This window comes from Papio anubis, chromosome 4, assembly GCF_008728515.1.
Source record: "Papio anubis isolate 15944 chromosome 4, Panubis1.0, whole genome shotgun sequence".
NCBI classification, from domain to species: domain Eukaryota; kingdom Metazoa; phylum Chordata; class Mammalia; order Primates; family Cercopithecidae; genus Papio; species Papio anubis.
The window spans coordinates 29,979,428-30,000,889 of record NC_044979.1 but is presented as its reverse complement, the minus strand read 5'-3'; the positions used below and the strand labels follow the sequence as shown (position 1 = coordinate 30,000,889).

The 21,462-nt window shown below is 56.5% G+C and overlaps 1 protein-coding gene across 8 annotated transcripts; it reads right to left on the bottom strand.

Annotated features, from left to right (window-relative positions):
- Nucleotides 1–2,821: 2,821 nt before the first annotated feature.
- On the bottom strand, nt 2,822–20,847 carry IMPDH1 (inosine monophosphate dehydrogenase 1). Of its 8 annotated transcripts, XM_031665178.1 has the most exons (17): nt 20,603–20,847; nt 16,670–16,768; nt 15,074–15,238; nt 14,627–14,675; nt 11,603–11,704; nt 11,407–11,481; nt 10,922–11,128; nt 10,684–10,771; nt 8,959–9,158; nt 7,481–7,571; nt 7,150–7,245; nt 5,685–5,828; nt 5,445–5,589; nt 5,010–5,153; nt 4,833–4,916; nt 4,261–4,277; nt 2,822–3,569 (listed from the first exon to the last, which is right to left on the bottom strand). In XM_031665178.1, exons 1-17 carry the CDS (start codon nt 20,746–20,748, stop codon nt 3,469–3,471), a joined length of 1,953 nt encoding a protein of 650 aa, XP_031521038.1. In that variant the 5' UTR covers nt 20,749–20,847; the 3' UTR covers nt 2,822–3,468. The 8 variants fall into 8 exon arrangements, with proteins under 8 accessions (XP_031521038.1, XP_031521040.1, XP_031521041.1 ...); XM_031665180.1 differs by lacking the exon at nt 15,074–15,238 and having other exon boundaries at nt 20,603–20,845; XM_031665179.1 differs by lacking the exon at nt 4,261–4,277 and having other exon boundaries at nt 2,823–3,569; nt 20,603–20,846.
- Nucleotides 20,848–21,462: the final 615 nt, after the last annotated feature.

Sequence of the window (21,462 nt, the reverse complement as noted above, 5' to 3'; positions counted from 1 at the left end):
TCACAGCTGGGGCACTGCCCCTGCCTCGCCACCGGCTGACTGCCCACTTCCTGACTGGCACTGGAGCCACAGAAGCTGAAAGGAGCCTCAGAGGACTAGTCCAGTCCCCCCTGAATGATGGGGCCATGCCATCTGAGGGCCCTGTTCTCAGTCCTTGGAGCCTGGGAGACGGCTAGGGCCACCCACTCCTCCTCCTCTTGGTCCCCCAGGGTACACCAGAGATGGCCCCACTGCTACCCCCCGTGAGGGTAACTTGACTCTCCTGCTCCACACACCTGCACTGAAGCCCGGGCCTCCCAGTCCCCTGGCTCTACCTGTTGCTCTTGTTCCTGCCCTGGCTGGGGGCGAGGCTGGCTGCCTAGGCTAAGTCCCTGCAGCTCCACCTGGCCTGCAGCTTTGATGTGCTGGCTGGGAGAGTGCACTGAGCCATTTCTTTTGTGGCGGCCTGGTGCGGGCTGCCTGAATGCTGATGTTGCTGCAGGGATCCTGGGGCACTGGCTGGCTGCACGCTGGCAGTGTGCCCTCTCCCTGGGTGGGTACACCTTTACGCAGATGCCACTGCCCACGAGCTGGGACCTGGGGCACCACAGCAGCATGCTTCAGCGCCTGTGGGGCCACATCTTCGACAACCTGGTGGTGAGCAGCCTGGACCACATGGTGCTGGGTGTGTGTCAAGGAGGGATGAGGGGGCACGTGCGCTGCGCAAACCTGGTTGGACCTCAGGGGGGCAAGTAGTACTGCTGACCAAGGCAACTCTGATCTGCATTTCTCCCAAATGTGGCTCTGAGCTGCCTCTGAATATCCACCTGCTGTGGCCTTCCTACCCAGAGTCTCTCTCCGTTTGTCCCACTTGAGCCTCCTGCACTGTGGCTGAATTTGCAACCCAGAGTAAGTGTGTTGCCTGGGTCCAGACTTACATGCGTTTATCACCCAGGCAAAGGGAGAGCCCATAGGACACAATAAGACTCATTTACTCACGCCTGTAATCCCAGCACTTTGGGAAGCCGAGGCAGGCGGATCACCTGAGGTCAGGAGTTCAAGACCAGCCTGGCCAACATGGTGAAACCCTATCTCCACTAAAAATACAAAAATTAGCTGGGCGTGGTGGTGGGCACCTAGATTATGCCACTGCACTCCAGCCTGGGTGACAGAGTGAGATTTTGTCTCAAAAAAAAAAAAAAAAAAAAGACTCATTTACTGAGCACCTGTAACCTTCCTCTTGTTCTCACATAATCCTTGCAATGAAGCCTGGGGGTGGGTGCTGTGTCATCTGCTTTTCTTAGGACGTGTGCTGTGACAAGTCTCGGACCATATAACTAGATGCATGGAATTCCTCTAAAACAGTAATCCTCTAACTTTAGAATGTATCAGAATTGAGGGGCTGAGTAGCAACCCAGAGGCCCAGACCCCATCCTACTACGGCAAGCCTAGGACTTGTTATTAGCTCTCCAGGTGATTCTGACATGCACCAAATTTCCAGAGCCAACGTGCTAAAACCTCCTCTCGAAGGGCCATACTAATGCTACCATACCTTAAGGGGGAGATCACTGACTTACAAGGTAATTCATCCTATTGGTCAGCTCTATTAACCAACTAGGTTTAGTTCAAAACGGAACCTCTCCCTTTGAACCACTCACGCTCTTGATTCAGAGTGACTTGGCATTTATCTGAAAACGCTTAGATCTTTCCGATCTCAATGGCTGGTCAAGCTGGTCCTGCATGATTTTTGTAAACCAATGCACAAGACAAACCACGAAACTTGGCCCTGTTTTGGTCCATCCCCTCTCATCTTCAACCATCCCCTGGGACCTGGGCATCGTCCTCCCTCCCTGCTGGGTTACCTCTGACTCAGGTGCTCATCAAAGCCAGACTCCAGGGCACAAGTCCTCCCAGGACTGTCAATGACCCATTCACTTTGCAAGAACTCCTGGAGCAGATGCTGAACCAGCTCTCAGCCCACCTGATAGTCCTGCTGTCTAGCTCTTTCTTGTCCCTAGAAGCACAAAGCTAAAAAATGATGCAGTGAAAGGCTGGCCCCTGAGCAAATAGCTCTCTGGCAGAAGGGGTCTGGGAGAGGGCAGGTATTGGTACAGCATGGCAGCAGGGAGCTGAGGGGCCCCTCCCTTAGCCATAGGAGTGTATCCAGATCTCCTTGGTCTGCTCATTCCCACCACCCAAGGACCCCCTGGCCATCTTCCCTGCCTCTGCCCACTTGAGTGATGGCTGTATGGAGTGGTGTCTATACCTTCGATGGACAGCTTTGTGCCCACTGCCCAAAAACAGAGGCACAGGAAGGCAATACGAATGTTCCAAAACCTCTCAACTCTAGGGGTATTCAGCAGCCCATGTGACAGTACTGTCTGCACTAGTGGGAACTGAAGCTGGGAGGCAGCTCCTGAAGCACATATGAACAGTGGGAGCTGACTCACTCTGCTTTGTACCTATAGGTATGTTTTGGCAGATGAGACCACAGGCCCTGGCCATGCTGTACTGCCACCTGTGCCCTGGCTGCACCATGTGGCATGATTTCGGCAGCCAGGTGAGGCCCCGATGCTGGAATTCTACAGCCGTGATGACCCTCCACAATGCTGCCTGGCTGCAAGAGTTGCTGAGCAGCTTGCAGCAGGTGAACTTGCCAGTGTGGCACAAGCCTAGGAGACCTCCTGACATGGGGCCCACCTGCGCCAACACGCCCCCACCCCACCCCCAGTACCACAAAGCCCTCATACCTTCCTGGGGAAGCAGGGCCTGGTGCCACACTCCCCAGCCCAACTCTGATGGGGCTCCAGTCACCTAATGGACAGGGCATACAGACAAGATGGTGGAGGCGTTGAGACCTGCTTGATTTATTCCGAGTATTTAACACACAATGACGCAACTGTGATCCCAAAGTGTGCAAAGTTAAAGCCTTCAACTGCAGCTGAGGAGAGGGGAGGAATGGTTCACCTGGGGACGGTGGTGAGTCAGGAATGACAGGCAGGCGGCCATGACCAGAGCAGCCGCCTCCCCAGGGCCAGGGACAGGGGAGTGGCCTGAGGAGCAGGACCCAAGGGTAGCCCAGGCCCGGGGAAGGGGGCAGAGACCTCCCCTTGGCCTAGGTCAGGAGCTCAGAAGTGCCACATGGCTGAGGGGGCAGCGGCCCAGGAAGGGCCAGAGGCAGGGCCAGGAGAGCACCATTTCCTGGGGGACTGGGGGCAGGGAGGTGCCCTACAGGAGAAGCCAGGAGGGGCCACCTGCCCCTGGGGTACGGGCCGGGCTGGAGCAGGCTGCAGCAAGAAAGACCTGAGGCAGGCGCAGGGCCTGAGAGCCCGGCTGGCTGGGCTCAGGGGGGCTCCCAGGGCAGCCTGGCCCAGGGAGCAGTCCTGACTGCAGGGGATGCCGAGTGAGGGGCAGCAGCCCCCTCAGGACCTCCCCTCCTCTCTCCCTGGAAAGGAGCTGGAGAACCCGTAGTGCAAATCTGTGGATCACTCAGTTATGGAGGGAGGCTGTGCCCGAAAGTGGACATTGGGGTGCGCCCCCTCCACCACCTCGGCCTCCACCGCTGTCCTCAGTACAGCCGCTTCTCGTAACTGTGGGGACAAGGCAAGAGGGGGAACAAGAGTGGGTGTGTGGACCCTGCTCCCTCCCAAAACCGTTTCCCCAGGGCCCCCAGATGCGGGAGAGAGCAGAGAGCTGAGGAGCCCTGGGATCTCAGCCGTAGCGGGCAGGAGGAGGGCCTGGAGCAGGCCTTGGGCCTCTGTCCTGCCCTAGGCCAGCGTTCCCTGAAGAACCATGCTGGGTCCAGAGATGGCCATGCTCCTTTGGGCCATCGCCACATCTGAGTGGACTGTCCTTAGTGCCCAGGGTGGAGGGACAGCTCAGGCAGGCACGGCCCATCCTCATGGAGCAAGCTCCAACCTGAGGCCAAACCTCTGCTGCCTGTGTCCACACCTAGCCCCAGCCCAGCAGGCACAGTGGCCTAGGCTGCTTGTGGTCACTGGGTCCAGTCTAAGATGGGGCAGCCTTAGGCCTGAGGTCACAGGCGTCTCTCCAGCCAGAAAGGGATCTGTGTTTCAGCTGGATGAGGGGACATTGCTGGTTTCCTCCACGATGGTGTTGGAGTTAGGGGGCCGGGGGGCCCAAACCCAGGGTCCACATCTCATGGCTACACCCCAGCACCCTCCCACTCCCACCCAATACCCACCCCCACCTCCAGCCCAGGTCCCACCCAGACTGCCCCTGCTCTACTCTACGCTTGGCCCGGGCAGCGCGTTTACTTACACGGCAGAAAGGTATAGCTACGGAAGGGTGGGGCGGAAAGAGACACAGGTTAGACGCCCGCTGATGCCTGGGGACAGGGCTCCTGACCAGGGTGGGGCGCATGCCTGCAACTACTGCTGCCAACGGAACTGCTGCCAACGAGCACTGCCCCCGCCCACGGTTGCCCCAGCGCTGGCCCTGGCATCTGTCTCTCTGCCCTTGTCCCTGCCAGAGGGGTCACACCCGCATCTTCTGCCTGGCTGCCTGGTGCCACCACCAGCCCCTGCCACCAGCCACCAAGCTTCCTGAGCAAGCAAGGGCTGGGAGTCCAGGTACAGTGAGTGGCCACACCTCCTGTGCCCTGCTCGGAAGAGGCCCGAGGGAAGGGGAGGGCCTGCTTGCATGGGGGCTAAAGGATGAGGAACAGGGTGGCTGGGCCCTGGAGGAGAGGGTGCGGGGCCATCCTGCAGCAGCATCTGTCCCTGCTGCAGGTGGTCCATGGGGTCCCTTGACCTCAGCTTGGCCTCACAACCCTGGCCCCACCTGCCCAACCCACTGCCTGCAGGTGACAGCGAGGAGGCCACCACACTTACGAGTGCAGGCCATGGACGCCACCCTCGATCTGCGCCGACATGGTCCGCTTCTCAAACTTGAGCTCTCCTGAGTACATCATGGACCTAGGAAGCAGGTAGGTGGAGCGGGTCAGGGCCACCACGGGTGGAGAAGAGCGAGAGAAAGGAAGCAGGAGCCGCCCCAGTCTCAGCACTCACCGAAGGACAGACAGGCTGCGGGCCCCGATATCCTGGCAGCCGTGTTGGATGCCCGCTATGAGGTAGGGCACGAATTTCTGAATGGACCCTTTGTCCTGGATGGAGCCCGAGACACCCTGTGCGATCTTCACCTTATCCCCCTCGCTGCGTGGAAGGTGAAAGACTGAGCCCAGCAGCTTGAAGCTCAAAGGACCCCACCCCACCTCTTAAGGGCACAAAGGGGATACCGCCCGGGAAGGTCCCCCAAGCCACCCCTCGCTGGGCTCTGAGTCAGGTGGCCCAGGGACAGATCCTGTGTCTGCTACTTATGCCCTGTGCCTCAGTTTCCAGAACCACCATATGAGGACTGGCTGCCATCTGGGGAAGTCAGTGGCATGAGAGGGCCCTGAAGGGTTGTGGGCTGATCTGCCCAGGTGGGGCCCAGGGTCAGGGAACCTGAAGTATCGTTTCTGGCTGCTGCTGCTCTTCTCCATGGCATCCAGTGAGCCCATGCCCCGGTACTTCTTGAGCCGCACCCCGTCTGAGAAGAAGTACTCGCCAGGGGCCTCCGTGGTGGCAGCCAGCAGGGAGCCCATCATCACTACAGTGGGCAAGGGATTAGTGCCTCCAGCCCACGAGTGCCCCACCTGGCTTCCAGCCCTCGCCTGCCCAATCCCCAGCACATTTTCCCCTCACCTGTGGAGGCTCCAAGGGCCAGGGCCTTGACCACGTGCCCCACGGTCTGGATGCCGCCATCGGCTATGATGGGCACACCAAAGCGCCGGGCATACTCAGCCACCTTGTACACAGCAGTGCCCTGGGGCCGACCACAGGCCATCACTGGGGGAGGGTGGGGTGCACAAGGCAGAGAAGAGTCAACAGCAACTCTGGGGCCAGGCACGGGGCCAGGTCAGCTCTTCCTCCTGTGCACTACCTCTAGTCAGGAAAAGGGAGCTGGATGGTGTTTCTGAGGCGTAACACAGGTGCTGGCAAATACCACCAGGATGAGTGTCACTCCAGGGATCTTGGCCACCCCACCCCTAAGAGCATGACAGGGGATTCTGATGGGGCATCAGAAGTGGACTTCAGGGCCCAATGTCCCCAGATGGGTGGCCACAGCCTTACCTGCTCTCAAGGTACAAGTTCCCCCTCAAGGCTTTCATTTGCAAAAACTGTTACCAGGGTTAGGTACTATGGTCCCCTTTGGGATACTGGTTTGCATTTCTTCAAGTCTCAGTGTCCACGGTCCTTCAGTGTTAGGTTTTAGATGGGGACTGTAAGGACCAGCACCTATCTCGGGACGGACGCAAAGCTGGATAAACCAGAGATGGCGCCTCTCATTTGTTTTGTCCCTACTCTACCTCAAGGCTTTGAACAGTACCTAAGACAAGTAGGTGCCTAATGAATATTTGTTAAGTGGGTGAGAGAGGGCCCTCATTTCACCATGGTAGCCAGCTAAGGCGAAGGGCACAAACCTAAATAGCAGAGGCTCTGAAGACCAAAAGGGAGAGCTGTTTGGGCCAGGAAAGGCCAAATGCATCACTCAGTGTTGTGGAGAAATGGCCCTCACAGGAGGGGCCGGGTACATCTCCTCAGGCCAAGCTAGGACCCCAGTCTTCCAGGCAGCCACCCCACAAGTCAGACACCAGCCTCCAGGGAGTACCTCCTCAATAACCACATGGGGGACACATGTCAGGGTCCCCCTTTCCCACTTCATGTTCAGAAACCCACCCTGCAGAAGGGCTTTGTAATTGGGTGGAACTCCCCACTCCCCAACCACATGGTGAAGTGGGTGTATAATATATCCTTATACATTCAGGGACACGTCGTCTCTGTGTCTTAAATATCTGCCTTGTCACAAATCAAATCCAAACCCTGAGGTTCCAACAAGCCCCTTGGACAGTCACACCAACCCCAGGCCCCAAGCCCCAGGCGGAGCCTCCTTGACCGCACTCTGAGAAGCAGGCTGGAGCTCTTGCGCCCTGCTTACATCTGCCTTCCCTTAAGTCAGTGGGCCCGACGGGGTGCGGCCCATGCCTGGGTCATCCCGGAGCCCACCATGGCAGAACGGGGCCTGGCAGAGAGAGTACTTGATATGCATCTGGGGAACAAAGGCGAGGCCCCCCGGCCAGCGGGCACTCGCTCACCTCCTGACACCCACCTTCCTGGGTGATGCAGATGGAGCCGCAGCCCATGCCCACGCGCAGCCCGTCCACACCAGCATCAATCAGGTTCTTGGCCTGGGCTGCTGTCACCACTGGGGGTGGGAATGGGGCAGAGGAACAATGTGAGGATGGGATGCCCTTGCCTGCCCAACGGCTTCTTGGGACCCCAGTCTAGCACCCCCAACCTCCCTATGGTGACCAAAGCCCATCATGCTTCGTGCCACCCATGCCAGGAGCCATACCATCACCTAGGGATGCTGAAGGACAGAAAAAGGTTTCTCAGTGGAGGGGCAGGAGCAGGGGGCTGAGAGGCAACCCCGCACTCACCGTTCCCCCCAATCACCTGGAGGTGGGGGTACTTCTGTTTGATGTAATGCACCATGGCGATCTGATACACCGAATTCCCTTGGGACGAGTCCTGTGAGAAAGGAAGAGCTTGTGCTTAGACAGCTGAGGACTCTCAAGGCAGGAGGGAGAGCCTGAGCAGATGAACCCCTCAAATCCTGTGAAAACTGTTACGAGAATGCTCTTTCCTTCTGTTTTTTTTGTTTTTGTTTTTGTTTTTCTGGAAATTCACTTGACAACTCTCAGTCAATTCTCAAAGGGGACTGCTTCCCTGAAAGGTTAACCACCACTAATGCAGTCTTAGAGTAGATAAGGCCTTTCCTATCCGTTGTACAGACTGAGCCTTAAAGCAAGGAGACACTGCCTGGAGCTGTATCCTGTTCCCACCAACTCACTAACCAAATGAAATGACTTAACTTATTTAAGCCTGTTCTTCATCTGAAAATGGAATGGCAATTGTCCCTCAAGGGGCTGATATACATAAAGGTCTTGACGCAGTGGCTGGCAAACAGGCGGTTCTCAGTGAACGTGAGCTACATTACTAGGGTCAACTTATCAGCCAAGAAGGCCCTCAGAGGGCCTTTGTTTGCAGTCTGTTGTGAGCTGTTGAGAGGGTGCCAGTGACCCTCCTAATTTCTCTTCCTCCTAGTCATAGAATACAGATAAATCTAGATGTATGGTCCAGATCACTCACAAGGAATCAATAAGCCTTTATCCTTATTCTACCTCCCTTTATTGGGGGTGGGGGGTCTTGATTTGCAATTGTTGCTTGCAGCAATTTGTCTATTTTATTTTTTTTTTAAAGATTCAGTGGGTATACGTGTTTGTTGCTTAAATGGGCATACTGCATACTGGTGAGAATTGGGCTTCAAGTATACCTAATACCCACATATCGAAAACTGTGTCTGATAGGCAATTTTTCGTTCCCCTCCCATCCTCTCCCATGTTGGAGTCCCCAGCATCTATTATTTCCATCTTTATGAACACGTGTACCCACTGTTTAGCTCCTACTTATAAGCGAGGGCCTGCAGTATTTGGTTTTCTGCTTTGGAGTTAGTTCACTAAGGATAATGGTTTCTAGCTCTGTCCATGCTGCTGCAAAGGACAGGATTTCATTCTTTCTTATGGCTGTGCCATTGGAGAATTTTAACTTGTTTGTTTTCTTTCTTTGTAACTCAGATGACACAAACCATTGTTTGCTTTTTGAGATAGGGTCTTGTTCTGTCCCCAGGGCTGGAGTGCAGTGGCACGATCCTAGCACACTATGACCTTGAACCCCTGAGCTCAGGCGATCCTGCTGCCACCCTCCTAATTCTGACACCAGCGAGCACTCGGAAGCAGAGAGGAAGAGTAGCAAGGGAGGGGCACAGGTTTAATCAGAGGTGAACCTGGGTCCTCATAGACCTCCACTCTGCTGAACCACCCAAACACCTCCCCCACAACCTAGGCAGGGGCCTCACCAAGACTATGACGTCGACGCCCGCCTGGGTGAGCAGATCCAGGCGGTATTTGTCATCCTCACGGGTGCCCACAGCTGCCCCGCAGAGCAGCTGCTTGTGGGAATCCTTGGAGGCCAGAGGGTAGTCTCGGTTCTTCTTCAGGTCAGTGCGGGCGATGATGGCCACCAGCTCATCACGATCATTGACGATAGGCAGCTTCCCTGACAAGGAATGCAGGGGTGAAACGAAGCAGGCTTGGTGGGGAGAAGTTTGAGAGATGTTCAGGAGGGTGAAGATGAAAGTGGGCAACGCCAGAGATTCCACTGAAGTACCCCAGCCAGCCACTAGGTGACAGCACCCCCCAGGAAGTGTTCTTAGGGACCTAGACCGCTTCCCAAGGAACAGGGAGCAAAGAAACCTCTCAGCCCAGCAGGTTCCTGAGGGTCTGTGGATGGGCATCCCCATGGACTGGGATGGGCAGCCCCTGAGCGCTGGCAGCCTTTCACCTGCTGGGCCACAGTGGCCGAAATCTCCTAGCCAGGAGTGATGCTGTCCTGCAGGGAGAAGTATGTGCCCTGTTCAATACAAACACCAAAGAACCCTCCACTATGGACCAGGGAAGCATTTCCCAGTATAGCCAACAGGGACCTGGTGAATATTTAATTTTTCCTTTTTTTTTTCTAAGGAGCCAAGGTTGGCCGGGCGTGGTGGCTCACAGCTTCCTCACTTTGGGAGGCTGAAGCAGGTGGATCACTTGAGGCCAGGAGTTCAAGAACAGCCTGGCCAATATGGTGAAACACCATCTCTACTAAAAATACAAAAAAATTAGCTGGGTGTGTTGGTGTGCGCCTATTGTCCCAACTACTCAGGAGGCTGAGGCAGGAGAATTGCTTGAACCCAGAAGGTGGAGATTACAGTGAGCCGAGATCACACCACTACACTCTAGCCTGGATGAGAGAGCAAGACTCCATCTCAAAAACAAATAAATAAATAAATAGCTAGCCAAAGTTGTAGCCAGGCACAGTGGCTCACGCCTGTAATCCCAGCACTTTGGGAGGCCAAGGAGAGCAGATCGCTTGAGGCCAGGAGTTCAAGACCAGCCTGGCCAACATGATGAAACCCCATCTCTACTAAAAATACAAGCAAACAAATAAATAAATAAATAAGCTAGTGTAGTAGCACACATCTGTAATCCTAGCTACTCAGAAGGCTGAGGCATGAGAATCGCTTGAACCCAGGAGGCAAGGGTTGCAGTGAGCTGAGATGGTGCCACTGCACTCCAGCCTGGGTGACAAAGTGAGACTCTGTCTCAAAAAAAAAAAAAAAAAAAAAAAAGCTAAAGTTGTTTCTAGCTAGCAAATATAGAAGCAGCTCCAGTGTCAAATAAATTTAACTACAGGACTTCTGAGAGCCTTTAATAAGTGAATGTGCAATTCTTTATGTAAGATAGGGGATAGAGAAAGGAGTTACTGCTCAAGCTTTTAAGACCACAGAGGCTTTTTTTGGGATGAGCATCTCATAGGACTAGTTTTGGGAAACATACTGTGAAGATGCTGCATTAGGGACAAGCTTCCCTAAGCTAAGAGAAGGATGGCAGGAATTGTGGTCTGGCCTGCCTGAGGTTATTCAGACCTTCCCCAGGGTCCAGTCTCGTTGCTGGGATAACCTGCGAGGCTGTGAAAGAACAATGGGACTGTGGACAGGGAGTCAGGCTGGGGGTTGAGTTTTCAAGTAGCTCCCTGGTACCTTTCTTGCTACGCTGCAGGATCTCATTTGCCTCTTTCAACGTCACACCTGCTGGAGCCACCACCAGCTCAATCCTTGGCGTCATCACCTGTGGGGCCAGGAACATTTGCCTGCAGGTTGGCAGGTGAGAGAGAAGGAGCCAGGCCTCCCTCTGGTCCCTGGTCACAGGCACCAGTCTGAGGCCCCAGCGTGAGGGTCCTCTCTGCACCCAGCCCTGCTTCCCCTGCCCTGCAGGTACCTCACTGAGGAGGGTGGTGTGGTCCTTCTCAGCAAGAAAGTCGATGTCTCGGGAGGTGACAATGCCCACCAGCTTGCTGCCCATGGTGCCTGTCTCGGTGATGGGGATGCCAGAGAAGCCATGCCGCATCTTGGCCTCCAGCACATCGCCCACAGTATGCGAGGGGCTCAGCACCACGGGGTCCGTGATGAAGCCCTGTTCAAACTTCTGCAGGCAGAGATAGGGGGAGGAAAAGGCTGGAAGAAAGCCAGGGATGATGTCTGAGCTGGCCACAGGGAACAGAGGATGCGGCTGTGCCACAGAGAAGCCAGGACCCTCAGTGGGATGAGGAGCCAGTGGGAAAATGAGGGCTCGGCCCCACAGCTCCACTGAGAGGAAGGACACCCAGGGAGTGCAGCAGTACAGGGCTGGCAGGGGAGGCTGGGAGGGCCTCTGAGGTGGGGACTGCCAGGTGGCATCTTGCTGGGGACAGGCCTGGTACTTGCCTTGACCTTCCGCACCTCGTTGGCCTGGAACTCTGGGGTGCAGTTGTGGTGAATGAAACCAATACCTCCCATCAGCTGACATGGAAGGGAAGTGTGGTCAGAGTGAGGGCCCATCCCTCCCCGGCCCTGCCCCTCAGCACAGCCCACCATGCTCAGTTCCTGTGCCCGGGAGTCCCCATGCAGGTGCGTAACTCACAGCCATCGCAATGGCCATGTCAGCCTCTGTCACAGTGTCCATGGGGGAGGAGATCAGCGGCGTCTTCAGCGTGATCTTCCGGGTCAGGGCTGAGGTCAGGTCCTGAGGATGGAGGCACAGCCCATGTGAAGTTTATCATCCACTGGACACTCACTCACTGAGTTCCTACATGCACCAGCACCAGGACAGTCCCTGGGGACATGGCAGTGAACAAGGTTCCCTGCTCATCTAACAAAGCTTATGTTCTACTTGGAAAGAAAGATGACAGACACAGGACACATGCTCAAGATGACTTCCGTCACGATGAAGGCTGTAGAGAAAAACAAGAAGGCAAGCGACCACCAGCAACAAGGTGACTGGGGAAAGCCTCTTTCCTGGGAGGTGACGGGTGGGAGCTGATCAAGTAGAAGTCAGAAGGGCTGTCACTCGGCTGAGAGGGCTGGGTGCAAACCCGCCTCAGAATCCAATTCTTTTGGAGGCACATTTAAGAAAGAAAAAGGCGGCCAGGGGAGTGGAGGGAAGGAAGAGGCGGGAAGAAGGCAGGGGCAGCATGTATGGCCATGAAGACCATGGAGAGAAGCTCAAATTCGATTCGGACAGAAGCCCCTGGTCTCGACAGAGAAATGATCTGATTTATATTTCAAAAAGGTCACTCAGGCTCTGAGGTGGAGAATGGATTCTGGGTGACAAGGGCTGAGGTCAGGGGAGGCATGGAAAAGAGTCTTTTAGGCATCCAGGAAAGCAAGCAACCAACGGTCTGGAGCTCAGGAGAGCGGTCAGGATTGCAAGTGTGCATTTAAAAGCCACCTGCCCATGGAGGAAAGGCCAGAGCACATACCCCTCTGAGGGTCAGGCCAACAGTAGTGGATCCCAGCCCCCAGGACATTTGAGCAGACTTTGCTATGTAATTTTTTTTTTTTTTTTTTTTTTTTTTGAGACGGAGTCTCGCTCTGTCGCCCAGGCTGGAGTGCAGTGGCGCGATCTTGGCTCACTGCAAGCTCTGCCTCCCGGGTTTACACCATTCTCCTGCCTCAGCCTCCCGAGTAGCTGGGACTACAGGCGCCTGCCACCTCACCCAGCTAGTTTTTGTTTTTTGTATTTTTTAGCAGAGACGGGGTTTCACCGTGTTAGCCAGGATGGTCGCGATCTCCTGATCACGTGATCCGCCCGTCTTGGCCTTCCAAAGTGCTGGGATTACAGGCTTGAGCCACCGCGCCCGGCCCCGCTATGTAATTTTTTTAGATTCAAAGTCCCTGAAACCCATCACTAACCCTGGTTCAGACCTCTGGCCCCATGATCTAGAAAACACCATCTTCTCCTCTTTCATCATGCCACAGAAGGGCCACAGCCTTCCTGACAGAAGCCACAGGACAGGGAGACCCTTGCCAGCCAGGCAGATGTCTTTTCTTTCTTTCTTTATTTATTTTCTGAGATGGAGTCTCACTCTGTCACCCAGGCTGGAGTACAGTGGTGCAATCTCGACTCACTGCAACCTCCTCCTCCCAGGTTCAAGTGATTTTCCTGCCTCAGCCTCCTAGGTAGCTGGGATTACAGATGCCTGCCACAACACCCAGCTAATTTTTGCATTTTTAGCAGAGATGGGGTTTCACCATGTTGGCCAGGCTGGTCTCAAACTCCTGATCTCAGGAGATCCTCCTGCCTCAGCCTCTCAAAGTGCTGGGATTATAGGTGTGAGCCACCGCACCCAGCTAGAGTAGGGGTCTTTTCAATCCCTCTCTTCCTAGCAGCCAGCCCAGGGTCTGACACAAAGCCACAGTGCTCAGTAAACTCTGTTAAACTGAACAGCTGCACCAAGAAGGCTTCCTGGTTGTTGTCATAAGGGAAACAACCAGAATCATTTGAATTTCCCCCTGAAAATCTGTCTGGTTCAGCTCTGGCTACACACAGGCTGGACATGAACTTCCCTCACATGTAATTGATCTAGGCACACTCAGGCCCTCTGGCCTTTCATGAGAATCAGACCAGAATAAATAGCAATAATAATAGCAACAGAAAAGAAATGGGTTTTTTAATGTATATGAATTCATCATAGAGTCACAGTACTTTTTCTTGAAATGACTTACACCATCATCACTACCCACCTTGGCTTCTCTGAGTTTATCATATGTTAATTGTTCATTGATTTGGCTCATTGATGAGCCCCTCTGGGAAAGCAAGACACTGTGTTTCCTTGTATTTATCCAAAATGCAACTCTTTCAAACCCTCTTGCCAGTTCTTGTACTTTGTGGATCAGTGAACAAGTCTGTCTATCGTTTTCAAATCTCTATAATTTTACTGGCTTCTATCATGTCCTTGTTCAGCATTCCAGACAAAATCCAATCCTTATGGTCTCTACAATAAGGAGCCACTCCCAAACCCACCCCTTCCCGCTCCCAAGCCAGCCCCTTCCCAGGCCTCTTCTGAACCTGCCCATAGGTTCTGTCACTGACAGAGAGCCACCCAGCCCCGGGCCGGGCCTCACTCAGGACACTCCTGTGTCCCCATAGCTGCCTCTGCCCCATCAGGTATAACCTTTTGATCTCTGCCAGTTTCTCTGGCAACAATAAAGGCTATATACACCCATTCCAGCTGGGTGGAATCACCCCTGTAATCGTAGCATCTTGGGAGGCTGAGGCGGGCGGATCACTTGAGCTCAGGAGTTTGAGACCAGCCTGGCCAACATGGCAAAACCCCATCTCCACTAAAAATACAAAAATTATCGGGGGATTTTGGCACGTGCCTGTAATCCCAGCTACTCAGGAGGCTGAGGCAGGAGAATCACTTAAATCTGGGAGGTGGAGGCTGTAGTGAGATGAGATCACACCACTGCACTCCAGCCTGGGTGACAGAGCAAGACTCTGTCTCAAAAAAAAAAAAAAAAAAGCGGGGGGGGGGGGGGGGGAGCTATATCCTATCCACCCATTCCCAAGAAAAGTCTCTCCATGCCCTGCTCCTGAGCAAGAAGTCAGCCTCTTCCACCACACACACAGCCCCCTCCCCTTGTCAAAGGAAGAGGTACTCACCACCTCATCAGCTATGAAGTCAATGAATCCTGGGAGAATCAGGAAGTCGCTGTGAAGACAGAGAAGTGAGTATTACTAGTGGGGAGGGCAGCCCCAAAGGGGCGGAGCCTGCCATGCCAGTGGAGGCAGCAGGGGTGTATAGAAAAGCCTAGGGGAGCAGAGGCTAGAGCCCCCCCCATCCCTACTGCCCCATCAGGGCAGTTCCCACCTCGTGCCCCCCACTAGAGTCTGGCAGACTCCAGCCCCAAGAGCTAGAGCCAAAGATAGTGGAAGGTCTGCTGGGGTGCCATCAAGGCAATAGGCCCAAAATATCCATTGCCTTTAGGTCTCAGAGTTTGTCAAGCAACACAGAAGTTCCCATATTGCCACACACAGCAGACAGTGCCTGACTTTGAAAACTTCTCAATCTTGATGGGGAGAGAAAATAAGTAAACACAGGGAACAAACCTGAGAACAATTTTGTGGTGCAACACAGCATGAACATGACCCAGCACAGGACACGCTGCACGCCCCGGTGCCTGGGCTGCTGAGTCACACAGGGCTCGGAACAGCATGGAGAGACCCCAGGGGGCTGAGTGCAGGGCATGTTCTGACAGAGCAGAACAGAAATGGCTGGGATGGGAAAGGGGAGGAAAGAGGCCTTAGAGGTGGGACCAGGACACTGGGGCCCCAGCCAAAGCAAGGCACTAGGGTGGGCCACAGTCACAGCAAACCCCAGAAGGTGAGTGTAGGCCTGCATGGGTACATCTAGGTGCAGGGCCACAGCTCAGGGGCCCCAACCTGCTAAAATCACAGCAGGTCTTGAGAGACACACCCAAAAGCAAATATCCCACACTTCAGGAACACTCTGAACCGAGCTAAGCAAAGCAGCAGGCATCCTAGGGCAGGAAGGAAAAGCCACAGGGTGGAGGGGGAGTGGGTCATTAATCTGCCCTAAGGCCTAGAGAAACTCCTAGGCGTTCCCCTAGGGAGTTCTCCTAGAAGACTTCAGTGACAACTGTATCAAAGGTAGGCTCTCAATCTCATCACCAAAGACCACCAAAGAAACAAAGAATTTTGGCTGCTCCCAGACTTTGGCAGCCCTTCTTCTGTATAGCAAGGAGGCCACAGAAGAAATGCTGGAGTCTGGGCCTCTTAGTATTTTCTAGGTATTCTATATACCCGTCGCCTATGGGCAGGCAGGAGGAGACACTCCACAGGAGTGACTGGGTATCCTGGTGTTTAGGGAAACTGCTGGCCAAGCAAGAGTGCTTACAAGCCAGGGCAGGGCTGGCAGGAGACAAGGCAGGGATGCTCTTGACTGGCCAGCATCCCCACTCTGCCCCTTCTGATGCCTCTTCCTGGCAGGGGCATAGTCCTGCAGCCAGGAAGCAGAGGTAGTGCCAGGCCTGCAGCAGGCAGGACAACTGGCCTAGGGCCCACGGCAAAGGAAGCCAGAGGCAGACTGGTAGGTCTGTGTCCTCCTCCAAAACCCCCTGTAGGGTGGGCTTAGGGGTGGCAGTCACAGAATAATTCGCGCCTTGGGAGGGGCACCAGTACCAACCTGTGGCAAGGAAGGGACACAACTGGAAAAAGCGCTGGACTGGACAGTTGGAAAATAAGTCACCCCAATCACCTGGCTGTGCCTCTCCTGGGGCCACGCGGAAGCAGCTGCTTAAGCTTGGTGCCAGGGACCCTCTGCCCTCGTGGTGAGGCTGGGAGGGGGAGTCCTGGACCAGCGGCCAGGAAAAGTCTCCCCATAACGCCCACATCTCCAGTTCCCACACGCCCCAGGGCCCCTTCATGCCCCTGAGAGGAGGAAGGGGGCAGGCCGAGCCCAGATTTGGCCAGAAACGGGTCAGGGCTCTGAGGGCCGCGGTGTCGCCGTGCCACGTCCGTCTGCTCCGGCGCGGGCCTCCTTCCTTCCCGTGCCCAGCCCCCAGCGCCCACAGCAGGCACTCGCAACGGGCCAGGAACGCCGGGGGAGCCGCGCACGTGCAGGGCCGGCCCGGGGGTCGCGGCGCGTGGGTGCGCGCACCTAGGGGTACGAGCCCCCGCGCTTACTTGTAGGTGAGGCCGTCGGCGCTGGCGAAGAGCTGCTGCGCGGTGAGCCCGTCCTCGGGCACGTAGCCGGTGCCGCCGCTGATCAGGTAGTCCGCCATGCTGCCGCGAGACCCCGCGACCCGACATAAACACCCGCGCGGCCACCCGCCGCCGCTGCCACCGCCGCTGCTGCTGCTGCTGCTACTGCTGACGCCGCACCGCGGCCACGCTGCTGCCGCGGGCCGGGCGGGCCGGGGGCGGGGGCTGCGGCAGCGGCGGGGCGGGCCAGGGCACCGCCCTCTCCTCCCGCCCCTCCCGCCCTTCTCGCCCCTCCCGCGGAGACCGCCGCCTCCGCCCGCGCCGCACAAAGGGCCCCGCCGCCGCCGCGCGCACGCCCCCAGCCGCCTGCAGTGGCCCCGCGACCCCGCCAGCCCGGACCGGGGAGGAGGTGTGGGGGCCGCAGGGAAGAGGACCAGGTCAGGCCGGGACACGCCCCCTCCGCCTCTACACGTCCATCCTCCCAGGACCCCCAGCAGAGGCCCCATCCCCCCCACCCCTGAGTGCTCCCCTAGCCTGGGCCACCCACCTTGCCCTTCTCCTCAGGGTACCTCTAACCACGGTTCTGTCGTCCCCCAATCCCCCATACTCTTCCCCGGACCCTGATCAAGGCCCGGAGCCCTGAGAAACTGCTCTGGGCTCCCAGCTCCCCAGCACTAAGGACTTTGAGGTTGGACCGCTATGCCCCATCCCGACATCCTTCCTAGGGAGCAGGCATTCTTCACACTGACACTCCTTGACCTTTGGGTGGCCTTGGGGCCCTCTGCAGTTTACAAAGCACTTTTCATAAATGATCACATTAACTCCACAATCTATTAATTGCCAAGTGTTGGGTACCCATTCCCTTGACAGAGGCAAAATCTTATAGTTCGGAAAGGGAGGGAGGGGTACTGCTTCTGATTCATGACCCAGTGCTTCGAAGGCTCACCGCCCTATCTCCAGCTGAGAAAATGGTGTTGGTACCAGGGCTTTTAACCTCAGAGAGCAGTTTGTTATTTGGGAGGGTCCTGCGGTGGGAAGATGGGGGAGGATCATAAGCCTGGCTTACACATACAAATAAGGACAGGGGCTAGGGAACTTCTGAAAAATCCCCAAAGCAGAAGTTGGTGGGCCTGGGTGCCCAGCAAGATCCAGATTTCTACATGCGGGCAGTGACTGGGTAGCAGATTGATTCACATGGGGAAAGGTGGGGTGGCAGGAGGTAGATCCTTCCCTCTTATGGGACCAGAACTGCCAGTGCTGACCAAGAGTGGGTCCCCCACCCACACTCCACAGCCTCCTCCCTGTGTCCTCCTATGGCTCCCACAGCTCACTTGGGGAGAAGAGAATAAGGTGGCGTGGGACACAATCCCCTCCCTGGCATGGTGGCTGGCTGTGGCCCTGGGAGGCTGGGTTTGTTTACCTCTCAGCAGTGTGATGGAAACTAAGCCCAGGGGAGGCTTGGCCTCCAAGCCACAAGGTTCCCTGGGATGCCCAACCTCCCCCATTGATGCCCCCGGGACCCTGCCAGGAAAACACAGACTGTTCCATCTGTGTGCAGAGCGGAGGCTGGGGCCAGCTTGCCAGCGATGCCTGGGAAGCACCTCTGAACCTTCAGCATTCACGGGCTCATGCGGGGAGCCCAGGCCACATGGGGGACCAGGGGAGAGTCCTGAGGAGAGCAGTGAGAACAGCCAGAGAAAGTGCCTGACCATTGAGAGCTGCTCTGGGGTGCCTTTCTGGCCACAGAAGAACAGAGCTATCATGTCAACTACAGCACAGAGCAGAGACCGGCCCAGTGGTCTCTCTGGGTCACTGGGTCACTAAGGGACCTGCTCTGGGTCACTGTCCCCTACAGTACGGGTCAGGAATGGCTAGAGTACTATTCAGGATTCAACCAGAGCTGGGGCCCAGGAGAGCAGCTGGATTTGACCATCTCAGGTGACCTGATTGTGACATCTGCCCCAGCCTTCTTAGAACTCTGGGACCCAAGGGAGGAGGCTGCCTGGCTGAGGCATGGGGAGGGTCACCTTCCCAGTGATTACAGACTTCATGGCCCCACTCCCCTCTCCTGCTCCCCTATGTGCCTCCTGCTTTGACCTGTGTTGGGCTCCTCATCACTCTAAGCTGCTAGGGCTCAGCCCTGGGTTAGGCTGTGCTTTTCCAGAGACTCCGCTAATCCACCCTCAACCCCCACTCTCCTCCACCCTCTTCCTGATCTTCCCCAGCTGCTTCCTCCATGGGGAGGAGACACCGAGGCAACCAGTGGGCCTCCAAAGCCGAGGAAGGGCTGTTGTCCCCTGAGACCCCCACCTAGCAGCTGTGGGGATAGGAAGGCAGGTCCAAGTCCCTTCCTCAGGGTAGCAGGGCAACAGTGCCCAGCTGGGTACTAAGGTCCAGGCAGGGAGCCCCAAGGACTCTATCAGGCCTGGGGCTGTTGGAAGGAACAAGATTTCAAAACACTCTTGAGGGGAAGATGGGGGAAGGGGAGAAAAGGTAATAACATTAGCACTGTTGAGCTGGGACGGAGGCATAGCCTGTCCAAGTTCAAGCCAGAGAGCAATAAGACTGGATTCAAACCCAGGACTGCTCACGGAATCCTGTCCTCTTCCCACAACTCCAGGTTGGCGAAGGCAGGTGGAGGTCTGGCCAGCAGGTTTTGAATCTCACTACACCACCTGGCTGGGGTTCAGGTTTACACAGGCTCTCTGAGCCGAAGTGCGGGGTGCGGGTCGGGTTGGGGGTGGGAGTAGGGATGGCCCCTTGATGCAAAAGTGCAATCTGGAGAAAGGATGCACTCACATGGCTCCAGCCTGAGCTCTGAAACAATATGTTTGCAACCCCTGCTCTAACCAAGCACTGCCTCTGTCAAGCCCCAACTGGTTCCTTCAGTCCCTGTGGCCCCTCCCCATCACCCTGTGCCCTGAACTCCAGGAGCTGGATTTCTAGGATAGGAGAAAGACTGGGGGTTGCCTAAGCCTGAGTCAATTCTAGAGAGGCAGACTGCCGGCACAGGAGGGGCCTAACTCAGCAGCCCCACTGCCTAGGAGCCCCTTAAGCCCTTAAAAGTTCTTACATAAGCGACCAGCCCCTGGGCAGAGCTGCCAGGCTAATTCCCCCAGACCACCCCCGCCAAACCCAGCTGCCAGGTCACCTCCCCAAGCTGCTGAACACCAGCAGATGGGCAGAGAAAGAAGTCCAAATCCTCTGGACCGGAAGGACAGTGGGGTTGCATTTCAAGCTGCGATACAATCCAGAGATTAGCTGCTGTCTCCTTTTCAGCCAGTCCCCCTGGGGCCCAGCTCACTACCCTACTCTTCCTCCAGTGTCCCTCATTCCCCTACAGACCCCAGCATGGGGGCCTGAGTCTTCGGAGAGACCTTGAGGTGAGCTGCACTGGCAGCCTCATCAGATCTCAGTGTATGGTGAAGGAGGGGAGAGTGTCCTCACCTAGCCCTGCGAAGGCGATCCATCTGGACACTAACACCTGCCAGTAAGACCACTGAAGATAGTTCTAGGATGAAACAGCTAAGGAGGGGTAAGCCAAGTCGGACAGGACTCCAACCAGCACTGTTTGAACCCCAAGAGTTGAAGCCACCTGAAAGGGGTGTCGTCGGGTGTGTAGCGAGGTCCAATCTAAGGCTAAGATTTTAGGGAAGGTTTTTACGACCTGTTCCCTCTCCTCTGCTCCCCTGTGCAACGAAGCACCTAATCCTTCGCACAGTGCCCGTCTGCATACCCCAACCAAAGCCAGGAGCGTGGCGTTTCGGGAAGTTAGAGGCTGAGGCTGTAAGAGGAGAAAGGTTTGTGGGGCTTGCCCCTCCCCTCCCCCGCAGCGTCGCCGGGTTCCCGGAGCCGCCGCGCCCTCCTCGGCCGCCCGCCCCGGATGCGCCCCGTGTGCTCTGCCCTGGGCGTCACCTCTCAGGCTCGTAGCCGGCCTGCAGCAGTCGGGCGCTGTACCGCTGCGCCGCCGTCTCGTGTCCCGGGTGTTGCCGGGCTCCGGGCTCCGGAACAGCGGCGGCTCCGCCTCCCTGCAGCGGTGGCGGAGTGAGTGGCCCCTCCATGCGGAGGCCGCAGCTCAGGGCGGGCGGGAGCCTCTCCGCCTGGAGGCTCCCGGGGCCCCGGTTGGGCAGTGAGCGCAGCCCGGTCGGGTCCCGAGGAGGGGCGGGCCCGCCGGGGCGGGGCCTCGTGCCGGGGGCGGGGCAGGGGAATCCGGGAGTTGTCTGGGCTCCGCCCTGGGCTCCCCGCTCTCCCCGGCGCTGCTACGCAGATGCCTAGACTCGGTTCGTCTCTCCCATCCCGGATTCAGCGAGGGTATATCGGGGGATGAGGGGGAGAGGTGTCCGTACATGGGTGGGACTGGAAAGGACCCGTCCCTTCGCTGCTGTCCGGAACTTCCAGTGTCTCCTGGCCCTTTCCGAGGAAAACCAGAAGAGGAAAGGAGCGGGGCTCTGGAGGCAGGGCTTCTCCTTGAGTCGCGGGTCCGCTCCTTTGCTGCACACTGACGATGCCAGGTCCCCTGGAGCGCCTCCTACCCGCCGGCCGCAGGCCTCCCGCGCTGGGGCGACAGAGTCGTGCTCAGCCGACTCTACGTTAGAGAGCGGGGAGAGGGATTTCCACAGCCTGTAATCTGCCAGGGAACGAACAGAACAGACAAGGCTGCGGGCTCCTTCAGGAACAGGACCTAGTCTTACCTCGTTGTGGAGGTACTTTGCCTTGTTATGTTACCCTATAACAAGGAAGTGGGGCAGAGCAGTGTACTCAAACTTGTTTATCCA

Bases quoted from the DNA above. Each gene is read 5' to 3' on its own strand.
- IMPDH1 (XM_031665178.1), bottom strand. From the start codon at position 20,748: ATGGAGGGGCCACTCACTCCGCCACCGCTGCAGGGAGGCGGAGCCGCC. The intron at 9,159-10,683 runs GTACCAGGGAGC...ATTCCTTGTCAG, and splicing joins CCTGCAGCGTAGCAAGAAAG to GGAAGCTGCCTATCGTCAAT. The intron at 5,590-5,684 runs GTGAGGGGAAAA...TGCCCACTGTAG, and splicing joins GGCCCTTGGAGCCTCCACAG to TGATGATGGGCTCCCTGCTG.